Source organism: Melanerpes formicivorus, unplaced genomic scaffold (genome assembly GCF_026170545.1).
Source record: "Melanerpes formicivorus ecotype bairdi unplaced genomic scaffold, bMelFor1.0.p_v2 SCAF_3, whole genome shotgun sequence".
Taxonomy (NCBI): Eukaryota; Metazoa; Chordata; class Aves; order Piciformes; family Picidae; genus Melanerpes; species Melanerpes formicivorus.
This window is the reverse complement of record NW_027142355.1, coordinates 37,553,948-37,580,752: the sequence shown is the minus strand read 5'-3', so window position 1 is coordinate 37,580,752 and position 26,805 is coordinate 37,553,948. Positions and strand designations below refer to the sequence as shown.

The following is a 26,805-nucleotide window of genomic DNA, read 5'->3' as shown; positions in this document are numbered from 1 at the left end:
TCAACGTGCAGTGATGAGGCAGAGCATTTTCTGGCAATCCAGTTGATGACAACTGGCAAGTTGTATCTAGCACTGACGTGGCAGAAATTACTAGTTTGGCAGTAAATGTTCATAGGCTTTTGAAAACAAAACACATGTCCTGTCACTTCACCAAACCCTTGTTTTTCCTGTTAAAACATGTGCCTTAGCAGTGTCTCTGTCAGTCTAGCAGGTGCTAAAGCCATTGTAAACATTTTCAGTGAGTGGTATGTTCAGGTAAGTCTTTGGTCCTAACCACACAAACATCATCTGCCCATGGAGTCCTGTTCTGGATTATGAGGAAGGAGAGAGATTTTGGCTGCTCAAGTAGTATTAGTAAAGTGGAAAGCCACAGTTCAGGCCTTGAGCACAGCCCTATGAGGAGAGGCTGAGGGAGCTGGGATTGTTTAGCCTGGAGAAGAGGAGGCTCAGGGGTGACCTCATTGCCCTCTACAACTACCTGAAAGGTGGTTGTAGCCAGGAAGGGGTTGGTCTCTTCTCCCAGGCAACCAGCACCAGAACAAGGGGACACAGTCTCAAGCTGCGCCAGGGGAGGTTTAGACTCGAGGTGAGGAGAAAGTTCTTCACCGAGCGAGTCGTTCGTCATTGGAATGTGCTGCCCAGGGAGGTGGTGGAGTCACCGTCCCTGGAGGTGTTCAAGAGGAGACTGGACGTGGCACTTGGTGCCATGGTCTAGTCATGAGGTCTGTGGTGATAGGTTAGACTCGATGATCCTCAAGGTCTCTTCCAACCTAAGTTATACTGTGATACTGTATTAGTCTCCAGGAGTGCTAAACTCTATTAACTTTGATTCTCCTAGGTTTTCACCCTTTAAAACAAAGAAAGAAAAATCAAACAAAACCCAAACTAATCAATACAGACCAAAAAAAACCTGAACAATGGTTGCTACCACTGCAATTAAAAATTCCCCTGCTGCCTGCTTTTATTAGTGACTATCTGATCAAGGAAGAATTGCCACTGTAATAGCATCTTTGCATGTATGTTGTATGTGTGGCCTGTAGAGCTCACATTGTCTGAATCAAGATGGGCAAAGGGTGCCAGGGTGTAATTCTAATCATTCCATGTATTAGTAAAGTACAGGTAAAAAAAGAGTCTGTGACCTCCAGTAGAGGCAGCTTGTGGTATAAGCAAATATATCAGAATCCAGATCTCCCAGTGCAATGCATTAAACTCAAAACCATCTTTGAAATCTGTATCTTTGTACCTGGCCTGCAGGTTCTTTTTCTCAGTGTTTACAGGGCCAGGGGCAAGGCACACCAAACTAGGCGTGTTGGACCTCTAGCTCCCATCTGTGCTATGAGAGGAGGGCCAGGGAGAGCACCCCAGGCTTTGCTTGGTGAATGTTACAAGTCTGCTGTGGTCCTTATTGTATTGGAAAGCTTTTCTTATCCCCTGAATTCAATGAGCTTGCCAAGCAGCCCAGGCCATCCAGCTTCAGTAGTGGATACACAGTGCAGTTTGATCCCTGCTCCTAGGGCTTTTAGTGAGGGCTTCCCTTGTCACAGGATCACAGAATTGTCAGGGGTGGAAAGGACCTCAAGGATCATCCAGTTCCAACTGCCCTGCCATGGGCAGGGATGCTTTCCACTAGATCGGCTGCCCAGAGTCACATCCAGCCTGGCCTTAAAAACATCCATGGGTGAGGCTTCTACCACATCCCTGGGCAACCTGTTCCAGTGTCTCACCACCCTCATGGGGAAGAACTTCTTCCTAACATCTAATCTGAATCTACCCATTTCTAGTTTTGTTCCATTCCCCCTAGTCCTATATATAATACTTGACACCCTAAAAGGTCCCTCCCCAGCTTTCTTGTAGGTCCCCATTAGATTCTGAAAGTCCACAATAAGGTCTCCTCAGAGCCTTCTCTTCTTCAAACTGAACAGCCCCAGCTCTCTCAGCTTGTCCTCATAGGAGAGGAGCTCCAGCCCTCTGATCATCCTCACGGCTGTTTTCTGGACACGCTCCAGCACCTCCATATCTTTCTTATAATAGGGGCTCCAGAATTGGCCACAGTGCTCCAGATGGGGTCTCACAAAAACAGTGTACAGGGGGAGAATCACCTCCCATGACCTGCTGGCTATGCCTCTCTTGATGCAGCCCAGGATGTGATTGGCTTTCTGGGCTGCAGGTGCATGCTGGTGGCTCATGCTGAGCTTCTCATTCACCAGCACTCCCAAGTCCTTTTCTTCAGGACTGCTCTGAAGCCACTCACTGCCCAGCCTATATTGGTGCCTGTCACTTCCACATGGGTAAGTGAAGCAGGACTTGGGTGAAAATCCACTGATGTAGAGTGAGCCAAGAGTGCAGCTTTCAATATGCTTTTACTTCTCAGTCCAGCTTCTTCTAATATCATGCAGCTGCCACAGAATAAAGCAGAAAAGCTGAGATCAAAGTAGACATGATGCTCCAGGTGCTAGAAGTCATTCTGACTCCCTCAATGGTAAAACAGTGAAGAGCAGGGGGGGAGAAATACGTGCTTCTTCCATCTTATGTGGTCAGACATATCCCAGCCATATTACTAGCAAAATAAACACTGACTTGCACAGCAATGCCTTCATCTACTAAGCCCAGGTTTAGTTGCCATAGTAACTTGTCCTGGAGATGAATGTGATACCCTGGACAGCAGGGAAAAAGACTTTGATTCCACAGATACCGGTCATGAGGCTCAGAGCTGGCTGCAGATGTGACTGCACTTCTTTGTTCATTTCCCTGGTGTGGCCTGAGTAATTGGTGGCATGTTGTTCAGCCATGATACAGAAATGTGGTGGTGTATCATCATTGCAACCCTGCATTTAGTGATGTTCAAATGAAGAATACAGTGAAATCATCATGGGCAGAATGAATCCTGTGAGGGCAGCAAATCTCCATCCTAAGGATGCCTGAACTGATAGTGGGCAATTTTCCTGTGCTAGTAGTACTGCTATAAACTGGTTTGTAATAGCTTCCTAGCTGCCAGCTGAAGCCCTGTCTGAAAGATCAGCAAGTTCAGATGTAAACTAAGAGGAGAGTACAGACAATTTATTACAGAGCCTTTGGTTTAAGTGTTACTCGAACCAGAGCAGGCAGTACTCTAAGTGTGTAGGTAAATATAGAAAGTGACCGCTGGCTCAATAGCAAAAGTCATTTGCCTGATTAGCCAAACAATCAAAAGAATCAGATACAGATAGCCAGAGTATCCCATTAGTGATAGGGTGGGAATGAAAAAGAACAAACACAAAAATCCCAACCAAACCAAAGAGTATACTTAGCCCTGAAATGAAAAACTGTGAGTAAAGCCAACTGCTGGTAATAAGTCCGTACTTAGAGCGCAGCAGCCAAGTGATGCACTTGAGGACCTAAACTAGAGCAGGGAATTCACAGGAGAGTCAGGTCACAGGATGTTAGAGGTTGGAAGGGACCTCTGGAGTTCATGGAGTCCAACCCCCCTTGCTAGGACCATAGAATCTAGCACAGGTCACGCAGGAACACATCCCGATGGGGCTTGGAAGTCTCCAGAGGAGACTCCACAACCTCACTGGGCAGCCTGTTCCAGTGCTCTCTAACCCTTACAGTAAAGAAGTTCTTCCTCGTGTTGAGATGGAACTTCCTGTGCTGTAGTTGACATCCATTGCCCCTTGCCTTATCACTAGGCACAAATGAGAAGAGGCTGTCCCTTCTTTCCTCATACCCAGCCCTCAGATATTTATATACATTTGTTAGATCCCCTCTCAGGTGTCTCCTCTCCAGACTGAACAGACGCAGGTCTCTCAGCTTTTCCTCATAAGGCAGTGCTCCGGTCCCTTAACCATCCTTGTAGCCTTCTGTTGGAGACTCTGAAGCAGATCCCTGTCCCTCTTGAACTGGGGAGCCCAAAACTGGATGCAGTATTCCAGGTGAGGTCTCAGTAGGGCAGAAGAGAGGAGGAAGAGAACCTCCTTCAATCTGCTGGACACACTCTTCTTACTGCTCCCCTAGGAATGGAGCTGCAGCCTGCCAAGAGGCACTGTGAACTAGAAGCATGCAGCTCTGGGGTCAACAATGAGAGGGCAGTGTGTCTTCTCCAAGCTCTCTCTCCTGTGGACAACCTGCAAGCTGAGTATCATATTTAATGTATAACTGTGGAGTGAGTAGTGATGCAGAAACAACTGAAGAAATTTAGGTATGGTGTTGGTGATGGCAACCTTTGGCACACTTTTGTAGGGCATTTTTAAAACCCTGTCTTTGTGCAATACTTCACCAAGTCAAGTTCTCACACCTTTTATTGGCTTGAGGGAGCTGAAGTTCCCCCCTTGTGATGAGCAAGTGCATCCAAGCAGCCTTCTTTAACCACAGCATACACCATGAGGCTACACTGTCACAGGAAGAGCAACAAGCAGGGAGTGTGTTCTGTCTTAACATTGGCTTTGTTCAGCTGAAAGTAGAATCACAGAGTTAGAATAGAATAAACCTTTATTAGAATAAACCAAACCAGGTTGGAAGAGACCTTCAAGATCATCGTGTCCAACCCATCAACCAATCCAACCCACCCAAACAACTAACCCATGGCACCAAGCACCCCATCAAGTCTCCTTCTGAACACCTTCAATGACGGCGACTCCACCACCTCCCCGGGCAGCCCATTCCAATGGGCAATCACTCTCTCTGTATAGAACTTTTCCTAACATCCAACCTGAACCTCCCCTGGTGCAGCCTGAGACTGTGTCCTCTTGTTCTGGTACTGGGTGCCTGGGAGAAGAGACCAACCTCTGCCTGTCTACAACCTCCCTTCAGGTAGATGTAGACAGCAATAAGGTCACCCCTGAGTCTCCTCCAGGCTGAGCAACCCCAGCTCCCTCAGTCTCTCCTCATAGGGCTTGTGTTCCAAGCCCCTCACCAACTTTGTTGCTCTTCTCTGGACTCGTTCCAGCAAGTCAACACCGTTCCTAAACTGAGGAGTTGTCAGGGTTGGAAGGGACCTCAAGCATCATCCAGTTCCAACTGCCCTGCCATGGGCAGGGACACTTTCCACTAGATCTGGTTGCCCAGAGCCACATCCAGCCTGGCCTTAAAATCATCCAGGGATGAGGTTTCCACCACCTCCTGTTCCAGGGTCTCACCACCCTCATGGGGAAGAACTTCTTCCTAACATCCAATCTGAATCTACCCATTTCCAGTTTTGCTCCATTGCCCCTAGTCCTATCACAGCCTAAAAAAATCACCCAGTGTCTCTGTTCTCTCACAATATTTCTGTGGACAGCCTGATGTTTGCACTGAAAAAATGTGAAGAAACCAAGTGGCAGGAACGTTGGAGTGGCAGGAGGTGGAAAATAAGGGCAGAGCAATTTTCATTGCCTCTGCTCCCTCTCTGGCTTGTTGCTTGGTTTCTTCTTGATGGTGATAATGAGTAGGAGTTGGGGCATTTTTTGAAACAGCTTTTAGGTATCAGAGGTGGGAGGCAGCTAGGGTGTTTTGGTTTTTTTTTTTTCCCACTGGTGTTGCTGAGGGTTGCTGCTTTCACTTCTGAGTTTTATGGTGATGGATATGTCATCGCTGGGCCCTGTTTGAATGCCAGCTAAACGTTACATAATGGCTCGTTTCACTCTCCCCACCTTGCCTTGCTTCATAAAATTGAGGAAATAATTTGGAGGCTTTGCACTATAGCTCCATGATTATTGCCAGTGCAGTGAGGTGTTTGCTCACCTGGTTTCTAGAGAGACATTGAAAAAGGAGTCCATGTGGGGCCGAGGGAGGGTAGTTTGGTTTGTTAAAAGTGAAACCAAGGTGCCAGGGCTGAGTGTATTAAGTCATCAGTGATTGCAATGGCCATAAATTCCACTACTCCATTTTTATAATTGCTTTCACCTAGCAATTAAGCAAAGATAAATACAATTAGTTTGAAGCTTAGCAGACATTAGCATTCCTCTTCCTTGGCTTCTTTATGTATATGCCTTTAGTTACTGTAGTAAACAAGTAACCCTCCAGACTGATTCCATACTTCTAGGATTCAGTTGTTTGTAAACTCTCAGCTATTTTGTGACACACCTAATTAAAACCTACTGCTTGGTTGCCCTTCAAATGTAATAAACCCCTGCCTTATTCTTTCTGTCAGCTTAATCATAGAATTGTTAGGGTTGGAAAGTACCTCAAGGATCATCCAGTTCCAATCCCCTGCCATGGGCAAGGACACCTCACGCTGCATCAGCTTGCTCAGAGCCACATCCAGCCTGGCCTTAAAAGCCTCGAGGGATGGGGCTTCTACCACCTCCATGGGCAACCTGTTCCAGTGTCTGTCCACCCTCTTGGGGAAGAAGTTCTTTCTAACATCCACTCTGAATCTACCCATTTCCAGTTTTGCTCCATTGCCCCTAGTCCTATTTATAATACCCGACACCCTAAAAGGTCCCTCCCCAGCTTTCCTGTAGGCCCCCTTCAGATACTGGAAGGCCACAATAAGGTCTCCTCAGAGTGTTCTCTTCTCCAGACTGAATAACCCCAACTCCTTCAGTCTGTCCTCATAGGAGAGGTGCTCCAGCTCTCTGATCATCCTCGTGGCCCTTCTCTGGACACACTCCAGCACGTCCAGATCCTTCCTGTAATAGAGGCTCCAGAACTGGATGCAGTACTCCAGGTGGGGTCTCACCAGAGTGGAGCAGAGGGGGAGGATCACCTCCCTCAACCTGCTGGCTATGCTTCTCTTGATGCAGCCCAGGATCTGATTGGCTTTGTGGGCTGCAAGTGCACACTGGTGGCTCATATTGAGCTTCTCATCCACCAGCACCCCCAAGTCCTCTTCTTCAGGGCTTCTCTCAAGCCAGTCACTGCCCAGCCTGTATCAGTGCCTGGGATTTCCCTGACCCAGATGCAGGACCTTGCATTTGGTCTTGTTGAACCTTATGAGGTTGGCTTGGGCCCCTCTTTCCTGTCAAGGTCCCTCTGGATGGATCCCTTCCCTCCAGCGTGTCTGCTGCACCACACAGCTTGGTGTCATCAGCAAACTTGCTGAGGGTGCACTCAATGCCACTGTCCATGTCACCAACAAAGGTATTAAACAAGACCAGCCCCAATACTGATCCCTGAGGGACTCCACTTGTCCCTAACCTCCACTGGGACATAGATCCATTGACAGCCACCCTCTGGGTTTGGCCATCAAGCCAGTTCTGTATCCATCCATCAAACCCATTCTGCACCAGCCTGGAGACCAGGATGTGGTGCAGGACAGTGTCGAAGGCTTTGCTCAGCTCCAGGTAAATTATGTCAGTTGCTCAGCCTTCATCTATTGATGTTTTGACCTTGTCATAGAAGGCCACCAGGTTTGTCAGGCAGAATTTGCCCTTGGTGAAGTTGTGCTGATTGAGCCCAATCACCTCTTTGTTGTTCTTCTGCCTCAGCAGTGCCTCCAGGAGGATCTGCTCCATGATCTTACCAGGCACAGAGGTGAGACTGACTGGCCTGTAGTTCCCTGGGTCATCCCTCTTTCCCTTCTTGAAAATGGGACCAGTGGGGCCCTCCCCAGACTGCCATGACTTTTGGAATATAATAGGGAGCGGTTTAGCAACCTCCTCCACCAGTCCCTCAGCACCCATGGGTGTATCCCATCACGTCCCATGGACTTGAACACTTTCAGGTTCTTCAGATGGTCACGAACCTGATCTTCACTCACAGTGGGCAGTTCCTTCTTCCAGTCCCTGCCATTATCTTCCATTATTCTGGGAGTGTGGCTGGAGCCCTTGCCAGTGAAGACTGAGGTAAAGAAGTCACTGAGAACCTCAGCCTTTTCCATGTCACTTGTTAGCAGCTCACCTGTTTCCTTTCTGAGGGGGCCAACACCTTCCCTAGTCTTCTTTTTACCATCAATATACCTGTAGACATTTTTACTGTTCCACTCTCTCTTTCTTTTCCACTGGCACATTTCTAATACCTCTTCACACAGGCCAGACACTTCTGCTTCACCTGTACCAAATCCACAATGCTTCACACCTTTTGACAAAATGGGTACATCCTCCCTGTGGCTTGGGATTGATATGTGCTGTCAAAAAGGGCTTTCCAAGTGGGGTCTCTTTGTCACCTTTACTGGATTTTTAGCTCCTGTTGTAGCAATGTGCAGTTTAATGTCGCGTTTCAAATCATTTTTTGGCTTAAAAAGTGTGTAATGGAATCAGGGTGTCCCCTGAATACTCCTAACAGTAGGAGATGCCCCTTTGCTTTGAAGACCAGAATCCCAATAGACCCATGACAGCAGTGAAATTACACTTTTGCCCTTGCTCACTAAAGTGTTTCTTTCTCTGCTAGGATTAAATGAGGGTAACCTACAGCAGCTTCCTCTAAAATGTATGAATTTCCCTCTTGATGGTTTCTCACACAAAAAACACGTGGGGAAGATGCTGTGCAATTTTCAGCTGATTGTGTGCTCCACCAAATAGATACCTATAAAAAAAATAAAAGGAAATTAAGAGAAGAACCCTGCTGGATTCAAGGAGAGGTGGCTGTTTCAGCCACATTAAAAATGCAAGAGCAGTTGATCTATTGATGTTTTCCTGCAGACAGCGTTGTTGCTACCTCCTGAATGCCAGAGCAGCAGTACAAGGCATGGTCAGATTTTTCCCCTTCGGTTGCTTTGTTCACCATGTGTTGTGAGGAGGGATGTAGCCTAAATTGCCAACTACTGTTTTAAAGTATTAAATCTGAATGTAGAAAACAACCATGTAGTTAAGGTTCTGTCTGAATGCTGCAATACTCCAAAGGTCATTTAGCTGTCCGCCATAGACTACGCAGTTATGTCTGTCCACGAGGTAAAGGTAGTGGTTTCTGTGCATTCAGATGCAGCCTTTTAAGCTCCTGGTGTTTCATTTTGCTTGCAACTGATTGCATGGACATAGCTTGCTGCAGAAATTGCTGTGACTGCCAGTCCTGCCGTATGCACCGAGCTGCTGGCACATGACTTGTTCCACATTTAGTTGAACAGGGTACAAAAAATACTCAATGAAACAGCCAGAGGAGATAGACAAAATCAGATTTCTTTCTTGCATTTGCAGCTACTTCAGCTGTGGTTTGGGTACTTTTTTTCCCTAATATATTTCAGGAGTTCCCTGATATATATCAGGAGTTGATCTGCTGGAGGGTAGAGAGGCACTGCAGAGAGACCTCGACAGGCTGGACAGATGGGCAGAGTCCAAGGGCAGGAGATTGAACACATCCAAGTGCCAGGTTCTGCACATTGGCCACAACAACCCCATGCAGTGCTACAGGCTGGGGTCAGAGTGGCTGGGGAGCAGCCAGGCAGAGAGGGACCTGGGGGTGCTGGTCAATGGTAGGCTGAACATGAGCCTGCAGTGTGCCCAGGCAGCCAGGAGGGTCAATGGCATCCTGGCCTGCATCAGGAAGAGTGTGGCCAGCAGGAGCAGGGAGGTCATTCTGCCCCTGTACACTGCACTGGTTAGGCCACACCTCGAGTCCTGTGTCCAGTTCTGGGCCCCTCAGTTTAGGAAGGAGGTTGACTTGCTGGAACGAGTCCAGAGAAGGGCAACGAAGTTGGTGAGGGGTTTGGAACACAAGCCCTATGAGGAGAGACTGAGGGAGCTGGGGCTGCTTAGCCTGGAGAAGAGGAGACTCAGGGGTGACCTTATCACTCTCTACAACTACCTTAAGGGTGGTTGTAGACAGGCAGAGGTTGGTCTCTTCTCCCAGGCAGCCAGCACCAGAACAAGAGGACACAGTCTCAGGCTGTGCCAGGGGAGCTTCAGGTTTGGAGGTCAGGAGGAAGTTTTACACAGAGAGAGTGATTGCCCATTGGAATGGGCTGCCTGGGGAGGTGGTGGAGTCACCATCATTGGAGGTGTTCAGGAGGAGACTTGATGGGGTGCTTGGTTGCATGGGTTAGCTGATTAGGTGGTGTTGGATGATAGGTTGGACACGATGATCTTGAAGGTCTCTTCCGGTCTGGTCTGGTCTGGTCTGGTCTATTCTATTCTATTCTATTCTGTTCTGTTCTATTCTATTCTATTCTATTCTGTTCTATTCCTGTTTTCTGTGAACACCTACCAGCTCCAGATCAGAGAGCATGCTTTCTTTGTTGGGCACAGCACGCATCTGTGGAATGCAAGGACACATCCAGTCCTGTAGTTTGGGTGTTGAGTTGGGTGGCTGAGTTCCAAAGAGGGGAGAGGACTCGGGGAAGTCTGTAGTTTGTTTTTAGAAGGGATCTGAATGAGTGACTTAATGGCCTCCCTGGCCTCAAGACTTAAGAGCAGTTTCTCCACTGTGGATGCTGCTGCATGGAGAGGGCATCAGAGCTACTGAGTGTGGAGGGCAGTGCACCGAGAGGGCTGCAATTCCCTAACTTCACATCCTATCCAAAAAACTTCTGTTGTTCCATCGCTGCTTCATTAGTAGCAAATTAATGATCGGGATGGTTCTGAAGCAACCTTGTCACCAGACAGTATTTGGTTAGTGTTGACATACTTGTTCCCTGCAAACATGAATCATCCATCTGCCTTTGGCAGGCTTGCCCTGTGGCTCTGCTGTAATGTGTTTCACCAGTGTGCCCGAAATTAAAATGTCACTATTAAACATGGCAGAATCAGATGCTCTCTGGGCACTGCCTCTCTTGGAGTTCTTTTTGCTTCCTGTGTAGCTATTTCTGACAGTTTAATAGGACAGCTGTATTCTAGTATAAAATAATACATTCATATTTCCACAATGCATGGGGAGCTAAATGCTTTCAGAGCAGTATTTCATTGTGTACATGCATCTTTTATGTGTGGCAGGAGCAGTAATGCCCACGTAACACCATGTTGCTGCTTAAGCCCATTAGGAAGCGTAAAGTCAAAATTAATTGTCCTGCAGGACCATATCCAGTGAGCCTCTAAAAGCAGTTGCTGGGCTATTTGCAGCTGCCATGTGAGCCAGGCTCCCTCCCCTCGAGTAGTTATTGACTTCGGGCTATTGAATTCAGGGCTCTGGAGGTTGCTGGGTAGGAAAAGCCTCCAGTTGGTGCTTGGCAGCTCTGTCACCATGAGGTCATGGAAAGGGCAGGTCAGTCTCCAAACCCAATTAGAACCTGATTCAGCACCTCTTCAGTCACAGGGGAAAATCCTGCTGAGCAGGGTGGCTCCTGGGCCAGGTTTTCACACCCAGCCTCTCCAGTGAGACTACCAACAAATGTGTCTGGTTTTGTCACTTGGGCTGTTCAGAAATACCCTTTACTGTCATGAAACAGCTAAGCAGCTGGTACAGAAAGGTAAAGAGCCTGTAAGAGGATAATGAGCCCACCACAGCTGACAGACCAGTGACCTGTACATGTATGTCTGTGTCCCTCCCATTACTCATATCTAGAGCTGTCTAATTCCTCAGATCAAATCATTTGACTCCTATGAGCAACTGTAACTTTCGAGTTGAATGAAGTCCAGCTGCTGAAAATGTTCATGAAGAACATAAAACTAAGGCTATTTTATCAGCTATCAAAAGCATTGTTTTGATTTCTTCCTCCCAAAGATTTAGGGGATTGGGGTTTTTTGGGGTGTTTTTGTGTTTAGCTGATCTTTTCATCCTAGATGGATGCACTTTCTAGTACAAGCAAGTTAAGCCACGAAAGGTTAACCCACTCGCCTCTAAATCAGTTATTATATGATGCAAGTCCCTTAGGGCTCAATTAATACAATCATAGGGTTGTCAGGGTTGCAAGGGACCTCAAGGATCACATAGTTCAACCCCCCTGCCATGGGCAGGGACACCTCACACTAGATCAGGTTGCTCACAGCCACATCCAGCCTGGCCTTAAAAACATCCAGGGATGGGGCTCCCACCACCTGCCTGGGCAACCTGCTCCAGTGTCTCACCATGCTCATGGGGAAGAACTTCTTCCTAACATCCAGTCTGAATCTACCCATTTCTAGTTGTGTTCCATTCTCCCTAGTCCTGTCACTATGTGCCACCCTAAAAAGTCCCTCCCCAGCTTTCCTCTAGGCCCCCTTCAGATACTGGAAGGCCACAGTAAAGTCTCCTCAGGGCCTTCTCTTCTCCAGACTGAACAACCCCAACTCCCTCAGTCTGTCTGGACAGGAGAGGTTCTCCAGCCCTTCGATCATCCTACCCAGAGAAATGAGAATGATAGGTAGCAATGTATATAGGAAGTATGTCAGCATGCACAAAGAAAAAGGTGAACCCCAGATTAGTCTGAGTGGTCTTTAAAATATGGCTTTCCTGTGAAATAGTTACTAAAGGGGAAATAAAGGATAATTGGGAAATGAGCCAGACGTGAGAGCAGTTGCCTCAATGTGTGGAGTTGTTTATCGCAGTATAACTTAGGTTGGAAAGGACCTGGAGGATCATCGAGTCCAACCTATCAACACAGACCCCATGACTAGACCATGGCACCAAGTGCCACGTCCAATCTCCCCTTGAACACCTCCAGGGATGGTGACTCCACCACCTCCCTCGGCAGCACATTCCAATGACGAACGACTCGCTCGGTGAAGAACTTCCTCCTCACCTCGAGTCTAAACCTCCCCTGGCACAGCTTGAGACTGTGTCCCCTTGTTCTGGTGCTGGTTGCCTGGGAGAAGAGACCAACCCCTTCCTGGCTACAACCACCTTTCAGGTAGTTGTAGAGGGCAATGAGGTCACCCCTGAGCCTCCGCTTCTCCAGGCTAAACAATCCCAGCTCCCTCAGCCTCTCCTCACAGGGCTGTGCTCAAGGCCTCTCCCCAGCCTTGTTGCCCTTCTCTGGATACATTCAAGTGTCTCGATGTCCTTCTTAAACTGAGGGTCCCAGAACTGGACACAGTACTCAAGGTGCTCTTTCAGACAAGCACAAGATCAGTAAGTAGATCCTTTCTGACTCTCTTTAAACTACTGTATAAAGTTAGTGTCTGATCAGTTGCTTTGGTTGGTGTAGTCTACACTGTTGCCTTAGTGCTTTGTACTAAATGCAGAGTCCCCCTAAAATGGAGGCCTGCTCAAGTGAGTCAAATTACATAGGAAAAGGTTATCAAAACTACCAGCTGTCCTGGAGTCAGTGAGGCTGGTTCAAAGCCCAGCACCTTAGGAGTTCCAAAAATAGAAGCAAAGGTGTTACTGCAGGAAAGAGGTGGTAGAGGTCTTGCTGCATTTTTCAGAAGACTGTCTCAGAAATCCCAAAGAAAAGCTTCAGCAAACACTCATTATTTTTAATTGGGCTGCTGTTTTTGTGAGCCTGTAATGTATTCAGATCCATAAAGGGGGGGGGGGGGGGGGGGAAAGAAATCCCATCAAAAATTCTGCACAGATTTCTCTTAAGAAATTATTGAGCTGCAACCACCATGTCTGCCTCATTTCAAATGCACAAGATTGTTTTTAACAGTAGTAATACAGAGCCACCAGGAGTGTTCAGTATGTAGGCTGCACTCTTGCCACTTCTAATTTCTACACAGGATTGTTTGCAAAAGGGAGTGTGGGAGGTCCAGGAGCAATATATTTGTTACCTGTCAAAGCAGAACTGATTTCCTTTCATCACTGGAGCCATTTCTCACCTCTCCCATTGCAGCAGCATCTTGTCCCTGTCTGTTGTTTGCCACATGAATCTCAGAAATGTGAACAGGTCCTTTCCTCTTAGGTAATGTTCCTGCCTTTTGCGTGCCAGCAGTAGCAGAAGATCATTCAGAGACATTATCAGTCTCATACTGTATCCAGAAGACTTGGAAAGTTACCCAGTGCCATTAATTTAGAAAGCTGCTTTACAAACCAGACCAGTTTTCTTGAGATGTCTCTGTTCTCAGCATCACAGGGTGTTAGTGGTTGGAGGGGACCTCTGGAGATCTTTGAGTCCAATCCCCCTACCAGAACAGGACCATAGATTTTAGCACAGGTCACACAGGAATGCATCCAGATGGGTCTTGAAAGCCTCCAGAGAAGGAGTTTCCACAGCCTCTGTGGGAAGCCTGTTCCCTCTGTAACCCTTCCTGATGTTGAGGTGGAACCTCCTGTGCTGTAGTTCACATCCATTGTCCCTTGTCCTGTCACAGGGCACAAGTGAGCAGATGTTGTCCCTTCCTTCCTGACACCGAGCCCTCTGATACTGATATCCTTTTATTAGCTCCCTTCTCAGTCTTCTCCTCTCCAGACTGAACAGCCCCAGGTCTCTCAGCCTTTCCTCATAAGGCAGTGCTCCAGTCCCTTCATCATCCTTCTAGCCTTCCATTGGACTTTCTCAAGTAGATCCTTATCCTTCTTGAACTGGGGAGCCAAGAACTGGATGCAATATTCCATGTGGGCCTCACTAGAGCAGGGTAGAGGGGGAGGAGAACCTCCCTTGTTCTGCTGAACACGTTCTTCTTGATGTACCCCAGGATGCCATTGGCCTTCTTGGCCACAAGGGCACATTGCTGACTCTTAGATAACCTTTCACCATGGGACTGCTCTCCAGTGCATCACTTCCTGCACCTGGGTTGGTGCATTTATTATTCCTTCCCAGGTTCAGGACTCTGCACTTATCCTTGTTGAAGCTCATTAGGTTCCTCTCTGCCCAACTCTCCAGTCTGTCCAGTTCTCACTGAATGGCCACACAGCCTTCAGGTGTATCAGGCAAGCCTCCCTGTGTTGAATTTCAGAGGTTTTCAGTCTTCATGGGGCTACCATATCTGGCTGCATTTCAGTATGCCATCAGAATACCTTGCTTAGAAGGCATGTCAGCAAATTACCAAGAGAAGCAAGCTAGCACACAAATACCACATCAACAGGATGAAAAGACCACAGAAAGGAGACCACTTAAAACACAGAAAGTGAATGTGAAGAATTGAAGCAGCAGTTGCTTGGTTTATCTACACCAAATTCTGTGCAAATTCAAGGAGAGAGCTGGTACACTGCCACGATCCAAACGTTGAATTAATCCACTGATGGTTGAGAAATGACTCCCAACCAGGCATGAAAATCTTTGGGATGAGAAATAGCTCATCCAGCTCTCCAAAAGCACCAAGTGTTACTGTGCTTACAGAGCTGTGCAAATGATGGAAAGCTAAAAGAATGCACCTCTGTGAGTGAATCCACCACTGCAGAATGCAGTAGGAATGCAGGGTAAATTCTTCCCTCTTGTTACTGTGGTTCAGCCAGCAGCATTACACCAGGGAAGAATTGCACCATAGTTTGAGTGCAGCATAGCAGATTGTTGAGAGGCAACAGGCAGGTGTTTGAAGGACTTTCTTCTCTGCTGTTTGCAGAACTGTAACGTGACATCTCCTGGCTGATCTGTTCTGTTACCTGTCATCTTTCAGCAGGTAACTAGTTAAATTTGTGTTGAACAGGGTTTATTTCGCCATTTCCCTTTGCTGTTGGAGTAGAAATGTTCTGACATGACATATGACCAATCAATAATTGGAAAGTGCTTGTATGAGTCATTTGAAGTCAGTAGTTTAGACAGTGTCAGACACAACTGGGATTAAAACCTGCAAAGAGTTGCTCTACAGTCAGTGATTCTGCAGCATCTCCTCTGGGTGTCTGCATTTCACTTAATAAGTATACCCTGTAGACATCAACTGAAATAACTCTTGCCTTTGTTGCTTGGATGTGTTTGTGAGCTCTGAAATGAACTTGGCATATACAAATAGACTTCCTTTTTTAATCCAGCCTAAAGGATGCAGGGCAGGAATTATTATCCTGTTGTGCTGACAACTTCACTAGAAAAGAAATGGCTTTACTTGACTGTGACTCTGAAGAGAATAAGAGTGCTCTGTGGGTTTCTCAGTGTTTTTTAATCCTTTGTGTGTGTCTGTGTGTTGTAGGATTGGGTTTTTGTCTGTACTGAGGATGTTTTATTGCTGTTACAGGGCTATAATAATCCGGAATGGTGAAGTCATTCCAATGTCTTCAGAATTCACTCCAGAGACTGAACGCCAGCGACTTCAGTATCTGGTAAGAGATCTGAGGAAAAGCCAGGTGCTGCTGCTGAGAAGCATTGCCTGGTAATATCTAAGGTTCAGACACATGCCACCAAGTTACTGTGGCTCTGTGAACTACCATGTCTGTCTTAGAGACATACAGAATTAACCGGGTTGGAAAAGACCTTTGAGATCATAAAGTCCATCCTATCACCCAACACCATCTAATCAACTAAACCATGGCACCAAGCACCCCAGCCAGTCTCTTCCTAAACACCTCCAGTGATGGTGACTCCACCACCGCCCTGGGCAGCCCATTCCAATGGCAAATCACTCTTTCTGTGAAGAAGTTCTTCCTAACATCCAGCCTAAACCTCCCCTGGTGCAGCTTGAGACTGTGTCTTCTTGTTCTGTCACAGATTGTCTGGGAGGAGAGACCAACCTCCACCTGGCTACAACCTCCTTTCAGGTAATTGTAGACAGCAATAAGGTCTCCCATGAGCCGCCTCTTCTCCAGGCTATACAACCTCAACTATCTCAGCTTCTCCTCATAGGGCTTGTACTTCAGACCTCTCACCAGCTCTGTTGCCCTTCTCGGGACACATTCCAGCAACTCAACATCTTTCCTAAACTGAGGGGCCCAGAACTGGACACAGTACTCAAGGTGTGGCCTAACCAGTGCTGAGTACAGGGGCAGAATGACCTCCCTGCTCCTGCTGGCCACACTGTTCTTGATGCAGGCCAGGATGCCATTGGCCTTCTTGGCTGCCTGGGCACACTGCAGGCTCATGTTCAGCCTACCATCAACCAGCACCCCCAGGTCCCTCTCTGCCTGGCTGCTCTCCAGCCACTCTGACCCCAGCCTGTAGCTCTGCATGGTGTTGTTGTGGCCAATGTGCAGAACCCGGCACTTGGATGTGTTCAATCTCATGCCCTTGGACTCTGCCCATCTGTCCAGCCTGTTAAGGTCCCTCTGCAGAGCTCTCCTAACCTCTAACAGATCAACTCCTGCCCCCAGCTTGGTGTCCTCTGCAAACTTACATCAGTTAGATGGACTCAATGCCCTCGTCCAGGTAATCGATGAAGATATTGAACAGGATGGGGCCCAGCACTGATCCTTGGGGTGCACCACTAGTGACTGGCTGCCACCTGGGTGTGGCACCATTCACCACCACTCTCTGGGCTCAGCCCTCCAGCCAGTTCCTAACCCAGCTCAGAGTGCTGCTGTCCAAGCCATGGGCTGACAGCTTGACCAGGAGTTTGCTATCGGGGACGGTGTCAAAGGCCTTGCTGAAGCCCAGCCAGACTACATCCACAGGCCTCCCCACATCCACCAGGCAGTCACCTGATCATAGAAGGAGATCAGGTTGGTCAGGCAGGACCTGCCCTTCCTAAATCCATGTTGGCTGGGCCTGATCCCTTGGCCATCCTGTAAGTGTTGTGTTATTGAACTCAGGATGACCTGTTCCATGATCTTGCCTGGCACTGAGGTCAGGCTGACAGGCCTGTAATTCCCTGGCTCATCCAACCGGCCCTTCTTGTGGATGGGCACCACGCTGGCAGCTTCCAGTCCTCTGGGACCTCTCCAGTGAGCCAGGACTGCTGGAAAATGATGGAGAGTGGCTTGGCAGCTCATCTGCCAGCTCTCTCAGCACTCTAGGATGGATCCCATCTGGTCTCATGGACTTGTGAGGATCCATGCAGCTAAGGAAATCTTTAACTACTTCCTCCTTTCACAGGGAAACTGTGCTGCTCCCTGGCTCCATCTGCCAGCTCTGGAGGCCAGTTGTCCATAAGACAACCTATCCTGCTCTTAAAAATTGAGGCAAAGAAGGTGTTAAGTACCTCTGTCTTTTCCTCATCCTTTGTTACAATATTCCCCCTCCTGTCCACCAAGGAGTGGAGGTTGTCCTTGCCCCTCCTCTTGCTATTAATACATTTATAGAGGGATTTTTTGTTGTCCTTCACAGCCATTCTAAGCTCTAAATGCACTTTTGCCTCTCTAATTTTTTCCTGCATGACCTAGCAACATCCTTAAACATTCCATGGGTAACCTCTCCTTCCTTCCAAAGATGATACACCCTCTTTTTTTCCCTTAATTCTCTCAGAAGTTCACTGCCCACACAGACTGGCCCTCTGCCCTGCTGGCTCATCTTCCAGCACACTGGCACAGCCTGTTCCTGTGCCTTCAAGAACTCATTCTTGAAGTAGGTCCAGCCCTCCTGGACCCCTTTATTTCTAAGGGCTGTTTCTCAAGATACCGTCTGAGTTAGTTCCTTAAGTAACCTGAAGTCCAGAGTGGAGGTTTTGTTGCTGCCCCTCTTAGCTTGACTGTGTATTGAAAATTCAATTATCTCATGGTTTCTGGACCCAGACAGCCTCCTACCACCACATCTCCCACCAGCCCTTCTCTGTTTGTGAAAAGAAGGACAAGCAAAGCCTTACCCCTGGTAGGCTCACACAGCAGCTGTGATAAGAAGCTGTCCTCCATACACTCTAAGAACTTTCTGGACTGCCTCCTCTCTGCTGTGCTAAGTTCCCAGCAGATAGCAGGCAGGTTAAAGTTGCCCATAAGAGCAGGGTCTGGTGATCTTGAGACAGCCTCTAGCTGCCTATAGAGTAATTCATCAACCTCTTCATTCTAGTTGGGTGGTCTATAACAGACTCCAACCAGGATGTCAGCCTTGTTGGCCTTCCCTCCAGTTCTCACCCACAGGCATTCAACCTGATCATCCTTGATCTCTAGTTCCATGGTGTCTAGAGCCTTCCTGATGTACATGGCCACCCCTCCACCCTTTTTCCCTTGCCTGTCTCTGCTGAAGAGCCTGTAGCCACCAATTGCAGTGCTCTAGTTGTGTGAGTCATCCCACCAAGTTTCTGTGATGGCAACTACATCATGACTTTCCTGCTGTAACATCAGCAAATGTGGAGAAAAGCCTGGTACTGCAAATCCCAGTGAAAGGAGTCCTGTCTCTCCTGTGAAGGCCACTGATCAGATGGCTGTGCTTGTGTACCTTGTTCAGCTGTGGAGCTTCAGCAGCTCATTGGTGTTGAAAACTGAGAGCTCAGACAGAGAGCTAACAAGCCACAGAGGTATTTCAGTTTATCCCTGTGCATGCTGTATGACAGTATAAAATACCACAGCCTGCTCTCTGTGCACGTGAACAATATTGCAGTGCTTTATTTATTTGCTCTAAAAATATCACAGAATCACAGAATTGTCAGGGTTGGAAGGGACCTCAAGGATCACATAGTTCAACCCCCCTGCCATGGGCAGGGACACCTCACACTAGATCAGGTTGCTCACAGCCACATCCAGCCTGACCTTAAAAACATCCAGGAATGGGGCTTCCACCACCTCCCTGGGCAACCTGCTCCAGTGTCTCACCACCCTCACTTCTTCCTAACATCCAATTTGAATCTACCCATTTCTAGTTTTACTTCATTCCTCCTAGCCCTGTCACTACCTGCCACCCTAAAAAGTCCCTCCCCAGCTTTCCTCTAGGTCCCCTTCAGATACTGGAAGGCTGCAATAAGGTCTCCTCAGAGCCTTCTCTTTTCCTGACTGAACAACCCCAACTCTCTCAGCCTGGAGAGGAGCTCCAGCCCTCTGATCATCCTCATGGCCCTTCTTTGGAGGGAAGTCAAGGGAAAGAGATCTTGGTGGGCATTAGTAGCTGCAGGACAGAATGGGTGAAGAAAGTCTAGTTTTATTTAGTGTAGCAGAACCCATAAAGCTTGGACAAGGTGACTAGTTGAGGACATGGAATGCTTTATACACCAAGTTGCACTGGCTGATGATGGGCTGGCCAAGCAACATAAAGCAATATACATGGTGTTATTTTCCATGCAACCAATCCTATTACTTTTTAGGTGTTTCACTGATGGTCAGATGGGTTGAAGTTGTTAAAACATGGCTTGGAGATTTCTTTTGTGCTTCTAATCTCTCGCTTCTTCCTCTTGGAAATTTAAACTTAAGCCAAGACAGGCTTAAGCCAAGACAGTGAGCCTCTCTTGGCTTAAGTTTAACACTGTCAGCTTTGCTGATGTGAGGTGAACAGGCCAAGGCTAGTGGTGTTCCCTAGTCTTAAGGTGTCTCTTACCTTCAGCCTGGCCCAAGCACTGTAGTGTGAGCAAAATGCCAGCTGGTGAAGGCAGGGTGGAAGGTTTTAAAGAAAAAACATGAATGTTTCCACAACTGTCACATTTGATTTTTAGCCAAGGTCTCTGGACTGAAGCTAAAAAATTGCAGAGGAAATACTCAAGGTACCAAATGGGAAAATAAGCCTAACAAATATTTACAGTTCAGTTACATGTAAACTAATTTGTTTGCCTTTAAAATAAAAGGTATCTTCAGGATCTCGGGAGTCTGCTGCTTCTGTAGGAAATATGAGATCAAGCATTGCCTGCAAGGGATTTTTTAATTCTCTTTTGATGTCCTTTCTGGCTGATCTGAAAAGCATTTCTGCCATTTCCTTTGAAAGATGCCTTTACCTTTGTTTGCTTCTTTTAATTCTCTATATAACAAACATGCCAAGGCTGTGAGTGTCGTGTTCAAAGAAAGCAACGTGCGAGACCGCAAGAGCGTGAAACAAAGTTAGAGATCATTTCAAACACAGCATTCCATAAGTAACATTTTCACTCTAGTGTTAAAAACAGCAAAAGACACCTCTGAATTTCTTATAAGGTTGATATAAGCTCCAAATGTGGCCTTGTGGCCAAGAGGGCCAATGGTATCCTAGGGTGCATCAAGAAAAGTGTGTCCATCAGGTCTAGGGAGGTTCTTTTCCCCCTCTACTCTGCCCTGCTGAGATCACATCTGGAATACTCTGTGGTGACAGGTTGGACTCGATGATCTTTGAGGTCTCTTCCAACCTTAGTGATACTGAATACTGTGTCCAGTTTTTGGGCTCCCCAATTGAAGAGGGACCAACTGAAGAGAGTCCAGCAGAGAGCCATGAGGATGATTAGGGGACTTGAGCATCTCCCTTACAAAGAGAGACAGAGAAACCTGGGGCTGTTCAGCCTGAGGGGTGGGTGTCAAGTGGAGGGGGCCAATCTCTTTTTGGTGGTGACAAAGGAACAATGGATACAAACCTGAATATAGGTTTCACCTCAGCATGAAGAGAAACTTCTTTACAGTGAGGGTAACAGAGCACTGGAACAGGCTGCCCAGAGAGGTTGTGGAATCTCCTTCTCTGGAGACTTTCAAAACCCACCTGGATGCATTCCTGTGCAGGCTACCCTAAGTGATCCTGCTTTTGGCAGAGGGGGTGGACTTGATGATCTCTGGAGGTCCCTTCCAACCTCTAACATCCTGTGACTTTGTGATGTTGCATCTGTCTTGCTGACTAGATCCCAAATAATTCTCATTACTCGCCTTGGGTGTTGCCAGGTTCTGCTATCAGTCTATTTTACCATCATTCTCTTCTGCCATTCTTACCTGAGAGTGACTTTGGATTTATTTTCTTCTTTGTGGTCAAAGCTGAGTTTCTTTGTTTCAAAGATGTTGCACTGCTTTTCATGCAAACTAGAAAGAAAATCAATGAATCATTTTCTCATTAATATTTTACTTGGTAAATACAGAGGTGCTGCTCACTGTGGGGCTGTTACTGCACAGGCAAAGGGAGGGTATGGATTTACAGCCTGCAGGCTGCTACTGATTGTTGATAGTCTGAGCGGTAGACACACTTAGCACAGTAGGTGAAGGAGTTTTCCTCTGCCTTTAGTGCGTATTGATTGCTTTTGCCACACAGGATGTTTGTTTAGGTCCTCTTTTCTCAAACATAATTTCCATTTGCATAGAAATCTGCAGGATAATGAATGGTTCAGCTCCTGCAAGCATCTCTATACAAAGTCATACGCAGGTCTGAGGATGATACCAAGCTGGTTGATGCACTGGAGGGAAGGGATGTCATCCAGAGGGATCTGGACAGCCTTGAGAGGTGGGCCCAAGCCAACCTCATAAAGTTCAACAAGGCCACGTGCAAGGTCCTATCTGTGTTGATAGGTTGGACTCAATGATCCTTGAGGTCCTTTCCAACCTAAGCGATACTGTGATACTGTCCTACACCTGTATTGGGGCAATCACAAACACACATGTAGGCTGGGCAAGGAGTAGCTTGAGAGAAGTCTCAAGGAGAAGGACTTGGGGTTGTCATCTGACAAAAAAACTCCACATGAGCTGGCAATGTGTGCTTGCTGCCCAGAAGGCTAACAGTATCCTGGGCTGCATTAAAAAAAGTGTGACCAGCAGGATGAGGGAGGTGAATCTCCCCCTCTACTCTGCTCTCATGAGACCCCAGCTGGAGTACTGCATCCAGTTCTGGTGACCCTCAGCATAAGAAGGACATCAGTCTGCTCAAGCAGGTTCAGAGAAAGGCCATGAAGATGATCAGAGGGCTGGAGCACCTTCCCCGTGGGGACAGGCTGTGAGAGTTGGGGCTGTTCAGCCTGGAGAAAAGGCAGCACCGGGGAGGGACTTTTTGCAAGGGCTTGTAGTGGTAGGATGAGGGGGAATGGCTTTAAGCTGTTGATTTAGACTGGATATTAGGAAAAAGTTCTCTACAGTGAGTGTGGAGACACACTGGAACAGGTTGCCCAGGGAAATTATAGATGCACCCTCCTGGAAGTGTTCAAGGCCATGTTGAATGGGGCCTTGAGCAGCTTGGTCTAGAGTGAGGTGTCCCTGCCTGTGGCAGGGGAGTTGGAACTGGATGACCTTGAAGGTCCTGTCCAACCCAAACTATTCTATGAATCTACGAATCCTGCAGCCTAGTCTTAGACAAAACTCTGCCTCAACTAATACAGGTTGAGAAATACAGACCTAAACAGAAGGAGTTAACTACCCAGTAATTCTAACTTACAGGAAGCTGTGGTCATGGTCAGCTGTCCATCTCTACTGCACCTTCTTTTTTTACAGTGAGAGGACAGCCTACAGCTGCAGGTTTCAGGCAGACTGTATGGCAGAGGCAGACTTCTGAGTCAGGGGACTTGTGAGAGTATTGCAGAAGGCAACCAATCCTTCAGTTGTAAGGTGTGAAAGCCTTGCAACCAATATTCCCTTGGTCCTTCAGTTTTCTATCACAGTATCGCTAAGGTTGGAACAGACCTCGAGGATCATCGAGTCCAACCTATCAACACAGACCCCATGACTAGACCATGGCACCAAGTGCCACGTCCAATCTCCTCTTTAACACCTCCAGGGATGGTGACTCCACCACCTCCCTGGGCAGCACATTCCAATGACGAACGACTCGCTCGGTGAAGAACTTTCTCCTCACCTCGAGTCTAAACCTCCCCTGGTGCAGCTTGAGACTGTGTCCTCTCATTCTGGTGCTGGTTGCCGGGGAGAAGAGACCAACCCCTTCCTGGCTACAACCACCTTTCAGGTAGTTGTAGAGGGCAATGAGGTCACCCGTGAGCCTTCTCTTCTCCAGGCTAAACAATCCCAGCTCCCTCAGCCTCTCCTCACAGGGCTGTGCTCAAGGCCTCTCCCCAGCCTTGTTGCCCTTCTCTGGACACATTCTGTAGCAATTCAGTGCACCATAACATTTCTTTTCCATGAATGGGTGTTCATGAGTAGGATTTGGCTCCTACTTCCCTCTTTCCTCCTACCACCACCTCCTGTAGTGCTAATCTGTGTCTGGTTTGAACATCTCCATAAAACAATAGTTAAGTAATTTGCACCATCTCTGGATGGTGGTGGTGGTGGTGGGTGGTAGTCCCATATAGCAGGGAAAATGTCACAGTATGATGAGGGGCGAGCAACTGATGTAATTTACCTGGACCTGAGCAAAGCCTTCAACACTGTCCCGCAGCACATCCTGGTCTCCAAACTGGTGACACATGGGTTTGATGGGTGACCACTAGATGGATAAGGAACTGGCTTGATGGCCGCACCCAAAGAGTGGCTGTCAATGGCTCCATGTCCCAGTGGAGGCCAGGGACAAGCGGAGTCCCTCAGGGATCAGTCCTGGGACCTGTCTTGTTCAACATCTTTGTGGGGGACATGGACAGTGGCATTGAGTGCACCCTCAGCAAGTTTGCTGATGACACCAAGCTGTGTGGTGCAGCAGACACGCTGGAGGGAAGGGAGGCCATCCAGAGGGACCTGGACAGGCTGGAGAGGTGGGCACAAGCCAACCTCATGAGGTTCAACAAGAGCAAGTGCAGGGTCCTGCATCTGGGTCGAGGCAATCCCAGGCACAAATCCAGGCTGGGCAGTGAGTGGCTGGAAAGCAGCCCTGAGGAGAGAGACTTGGGGGTGCTGGTGGACAAGAAGCTCAACAGGAGCTCTCAGTGTGCACTTGCAGCCCGCAAAGCCAATCAGATCCTGGGCTGCATCAGGAGAAGTGTGGCTAGCAGGTCGAGGGAGGTGATCCTCCCCCTCTGCTCAGCTCTGGTGAGACCTCACCTGGAGTACTGCCTCCAGTTGTGGAGCCCCTATTACAAGAGGGATGTGGAGGTGCTGGAAAGTGTCCAGAGAAGGGCCACAAGGATGATCAGAGGGCTGGAGCACCTCTCCTGTAAGGACAGACTGAAGGAGTTGGGGCTCTTCAGTCTGGAGAAGAGAAGGCTCCGAGGTGACCTAATTGTGGCCTTCCAGTATCTGAGGGGGGCCTACAGGAAGGCTGGGGAAGGACTTCTCAGGATCTCAGGGAGTGATAGGACTAGGGGGAATGGAATGAAGCTGGAGGTGGGGAGATTCAGGCTGGATGTGAGGAGAGTGGTGAAGCCCTGGAATGGGTTGTCCAGGGAGGTGGTCGAGGCCCCGTCCCTGGGGGTGTTTAAGAGCAGGCTGGATGAGGCTGTGGCCAGGCTGATCTAGTGTGGGGTGTCCCTGCCCATGGCAGGGGGGTTGGAACTAGATGATCCTTGTGGTCCCTTCCAACCCTGAATGAAACTATGATAAGAGGACAGAGTTGTAGGATATATTTGACACAGGAGAAAGCAGGAATCCCATGCTCTCTGCAACCTACTTAGCTGACACACTAGTGTGTAAGTCTGGGTGTATCTTAATGTCAGGTTTGCTTTGCTGATCACTGGGAAACACGGCAGGAAGTGAGCAGCCTTTTGCAAGAAACGTGACTGATACTTCCTCAAGTACACTCCATTTTAAAGAGCTAATGTTGAATGGAAAGCATCCAGCCACAGAACACACCATCAAATGGCAGAGTACCAAAAACACATGATGCAGACTATGCCAGATTCATGCCAAAAAAAAAAACCCACCAGTGTAATAGCTTCTGAAAGAAAAATGATGGAAAATATTCCAGTTTCATAACAGAGGATAGCAATGTTATCTGAACATACCCTGTAAGGGTACAGAAAGTGCTTGGTAGTCACCCTTATTAAATTTCAGGTTCTCTGAATGGTGTTTTTGAGCTGAGATTCTTGCAAATCAAGACTAAGTGGAAAATACAGTGCCTCATTACAGATGAAATTCTGGTCTTCACTTCCCTTCTTTTTGTTTCTTGTTCAATCACTTGAGGGCATTTCGTGGTGTCTGTTTGTCTATCTGCTTGGGACATCTGTAGATTTTTAAAGCATTGTTTTTTATTTATTTTCTGGTTCTGCTGCCCAGTGCAGTTTGGGGCAGAGAGGGAGGAGAGCCCTGGCCTTGTGGTAAATGGAGAACAGTTCTTAACAAACTGGGCAGAATCCAATGGGATGGCATTTAACAAGTCCAAGTGCTGAGTGCTGCACTTTGGCCACGGCAACCCCATGCAGAGCTACAGGCTGGGGTCAGAGTGGCTGAGAGCTCCCAAACAGAGAGGGACCTGGGGGTGCTGATCGACAGCCACCTGAATATGAGCCAGCAGTGTGCCCAGGTGGCCAAGAGGGCCAATGGCATCCTGGCCTGCATTAGGAAAAGTGTGGCCAGCAGGAGCAGGGAAGTCATTGTGCCCCTGTACTCTGCATTGGTTAGGCCACACCTTGAGTCCTGTGTCCAGTTCTGGGCCCCTCAGTTTAAGAAGGACATCGAAACACTTGAACGTGTCCAGAGAAGGGCAACAAGGCTGGGGAGAGGCCTTGAGCACAGCCCTGTGAGGAGAGGCTGAAGGAGCTGGGATTGTTTAGCCTGGAGAAGAGGAGGCTCAGGGGAGACCTCATTGCCCTCTACAACTACCTGAAGCGTGGTTGTAGCCGGGAGGGGGTTGGTCTCTTCTCCCAGGCAACCAGCACCAGAACAAGGGGACACAGTCTCAAGCTGCACCAGGGGAGGTTTAGACTCAAGGTGAGGAGAAAGTTCTTCACCAAGCGAGTCGTTCGTCATTGGAATGGGTTGCCCAGGGAGGTGGTGGAGTCACCATCCCTGGAGGTGTTCAAGAGGAGATTGGACGTGGCACTTGGTGCCATGGTCTAGTCATGGGGTCTGTGTTGATAGATTGGACTCGATGATCCTATAGGTCCTTTCCAACCTAAGTTCTACTGTGATCCTGTGAAACCCACCCGGAAGCTGCAGCTGAGTTTACCAGCAGAACGGTTACTAGTCAAGCGTGAAAAATAAATGTTAAAAAGAAAAGGGTAAGGGATATAGGAAATCTTTAAAACAAAACAAGCAAACAAGCAAAAGGCAAAAGAAAGCCCAACAAAAATCCCTATTTCTTCACATGAGAATTTAGCTCACAGGCACCAGAACCTTCCAAATTGCTCTTTTCCCTCTGTTCTGCCGGTGCCAAAAATATTAGAATCAAGTTAAGATCCCTGGGCTGTAAATCAGGCACTGAGGCTTGGCTGTGGAAGAGAAATCTTATTTGAACATTAGCAGTCCACTGGTAACTCTGCCAGCTTTATTAATCTTATTTCACTTGTGACCTCAGACTTTCCATCTGAGTAAATCTTTATGAAATGCAGTCCCTCCCAATTGCTTTACCTTTTCAGTAAAGGAAATGTTTGTTTTCAAGGGGGAAAAAATGCTAAAAGCCTGTAACATTTTTTTTTTCCTTCTGAAGCTGTG

The 26,805-nt window shown here is 47.8% G+C and overlaps 1 protein-coding gene across 1 annotated transcript in view; it reads left to right on the top strand.

Moving 5' to 3' along the window:
- Positions 1 to 26,805, top strand: part of PPM1H (protein phosphatase, Mg2+/Mn2+ dependent 1H) — a 183,192-nt gene that overhangs the window by 109,634 nt on the left and 46,753 nt on the right. The window contains exon 5 of the mRNA XM_068170425.1: positions 15,792 to 15,876. Within this exon, the coding sequence (XP_068026526.1) occupies positions 15,792 to 15,876 (85 nt within the window). The remainder of the gene's footprint in view (positions 1 to 15,791; positions 15,877 to 26,805) is intronic.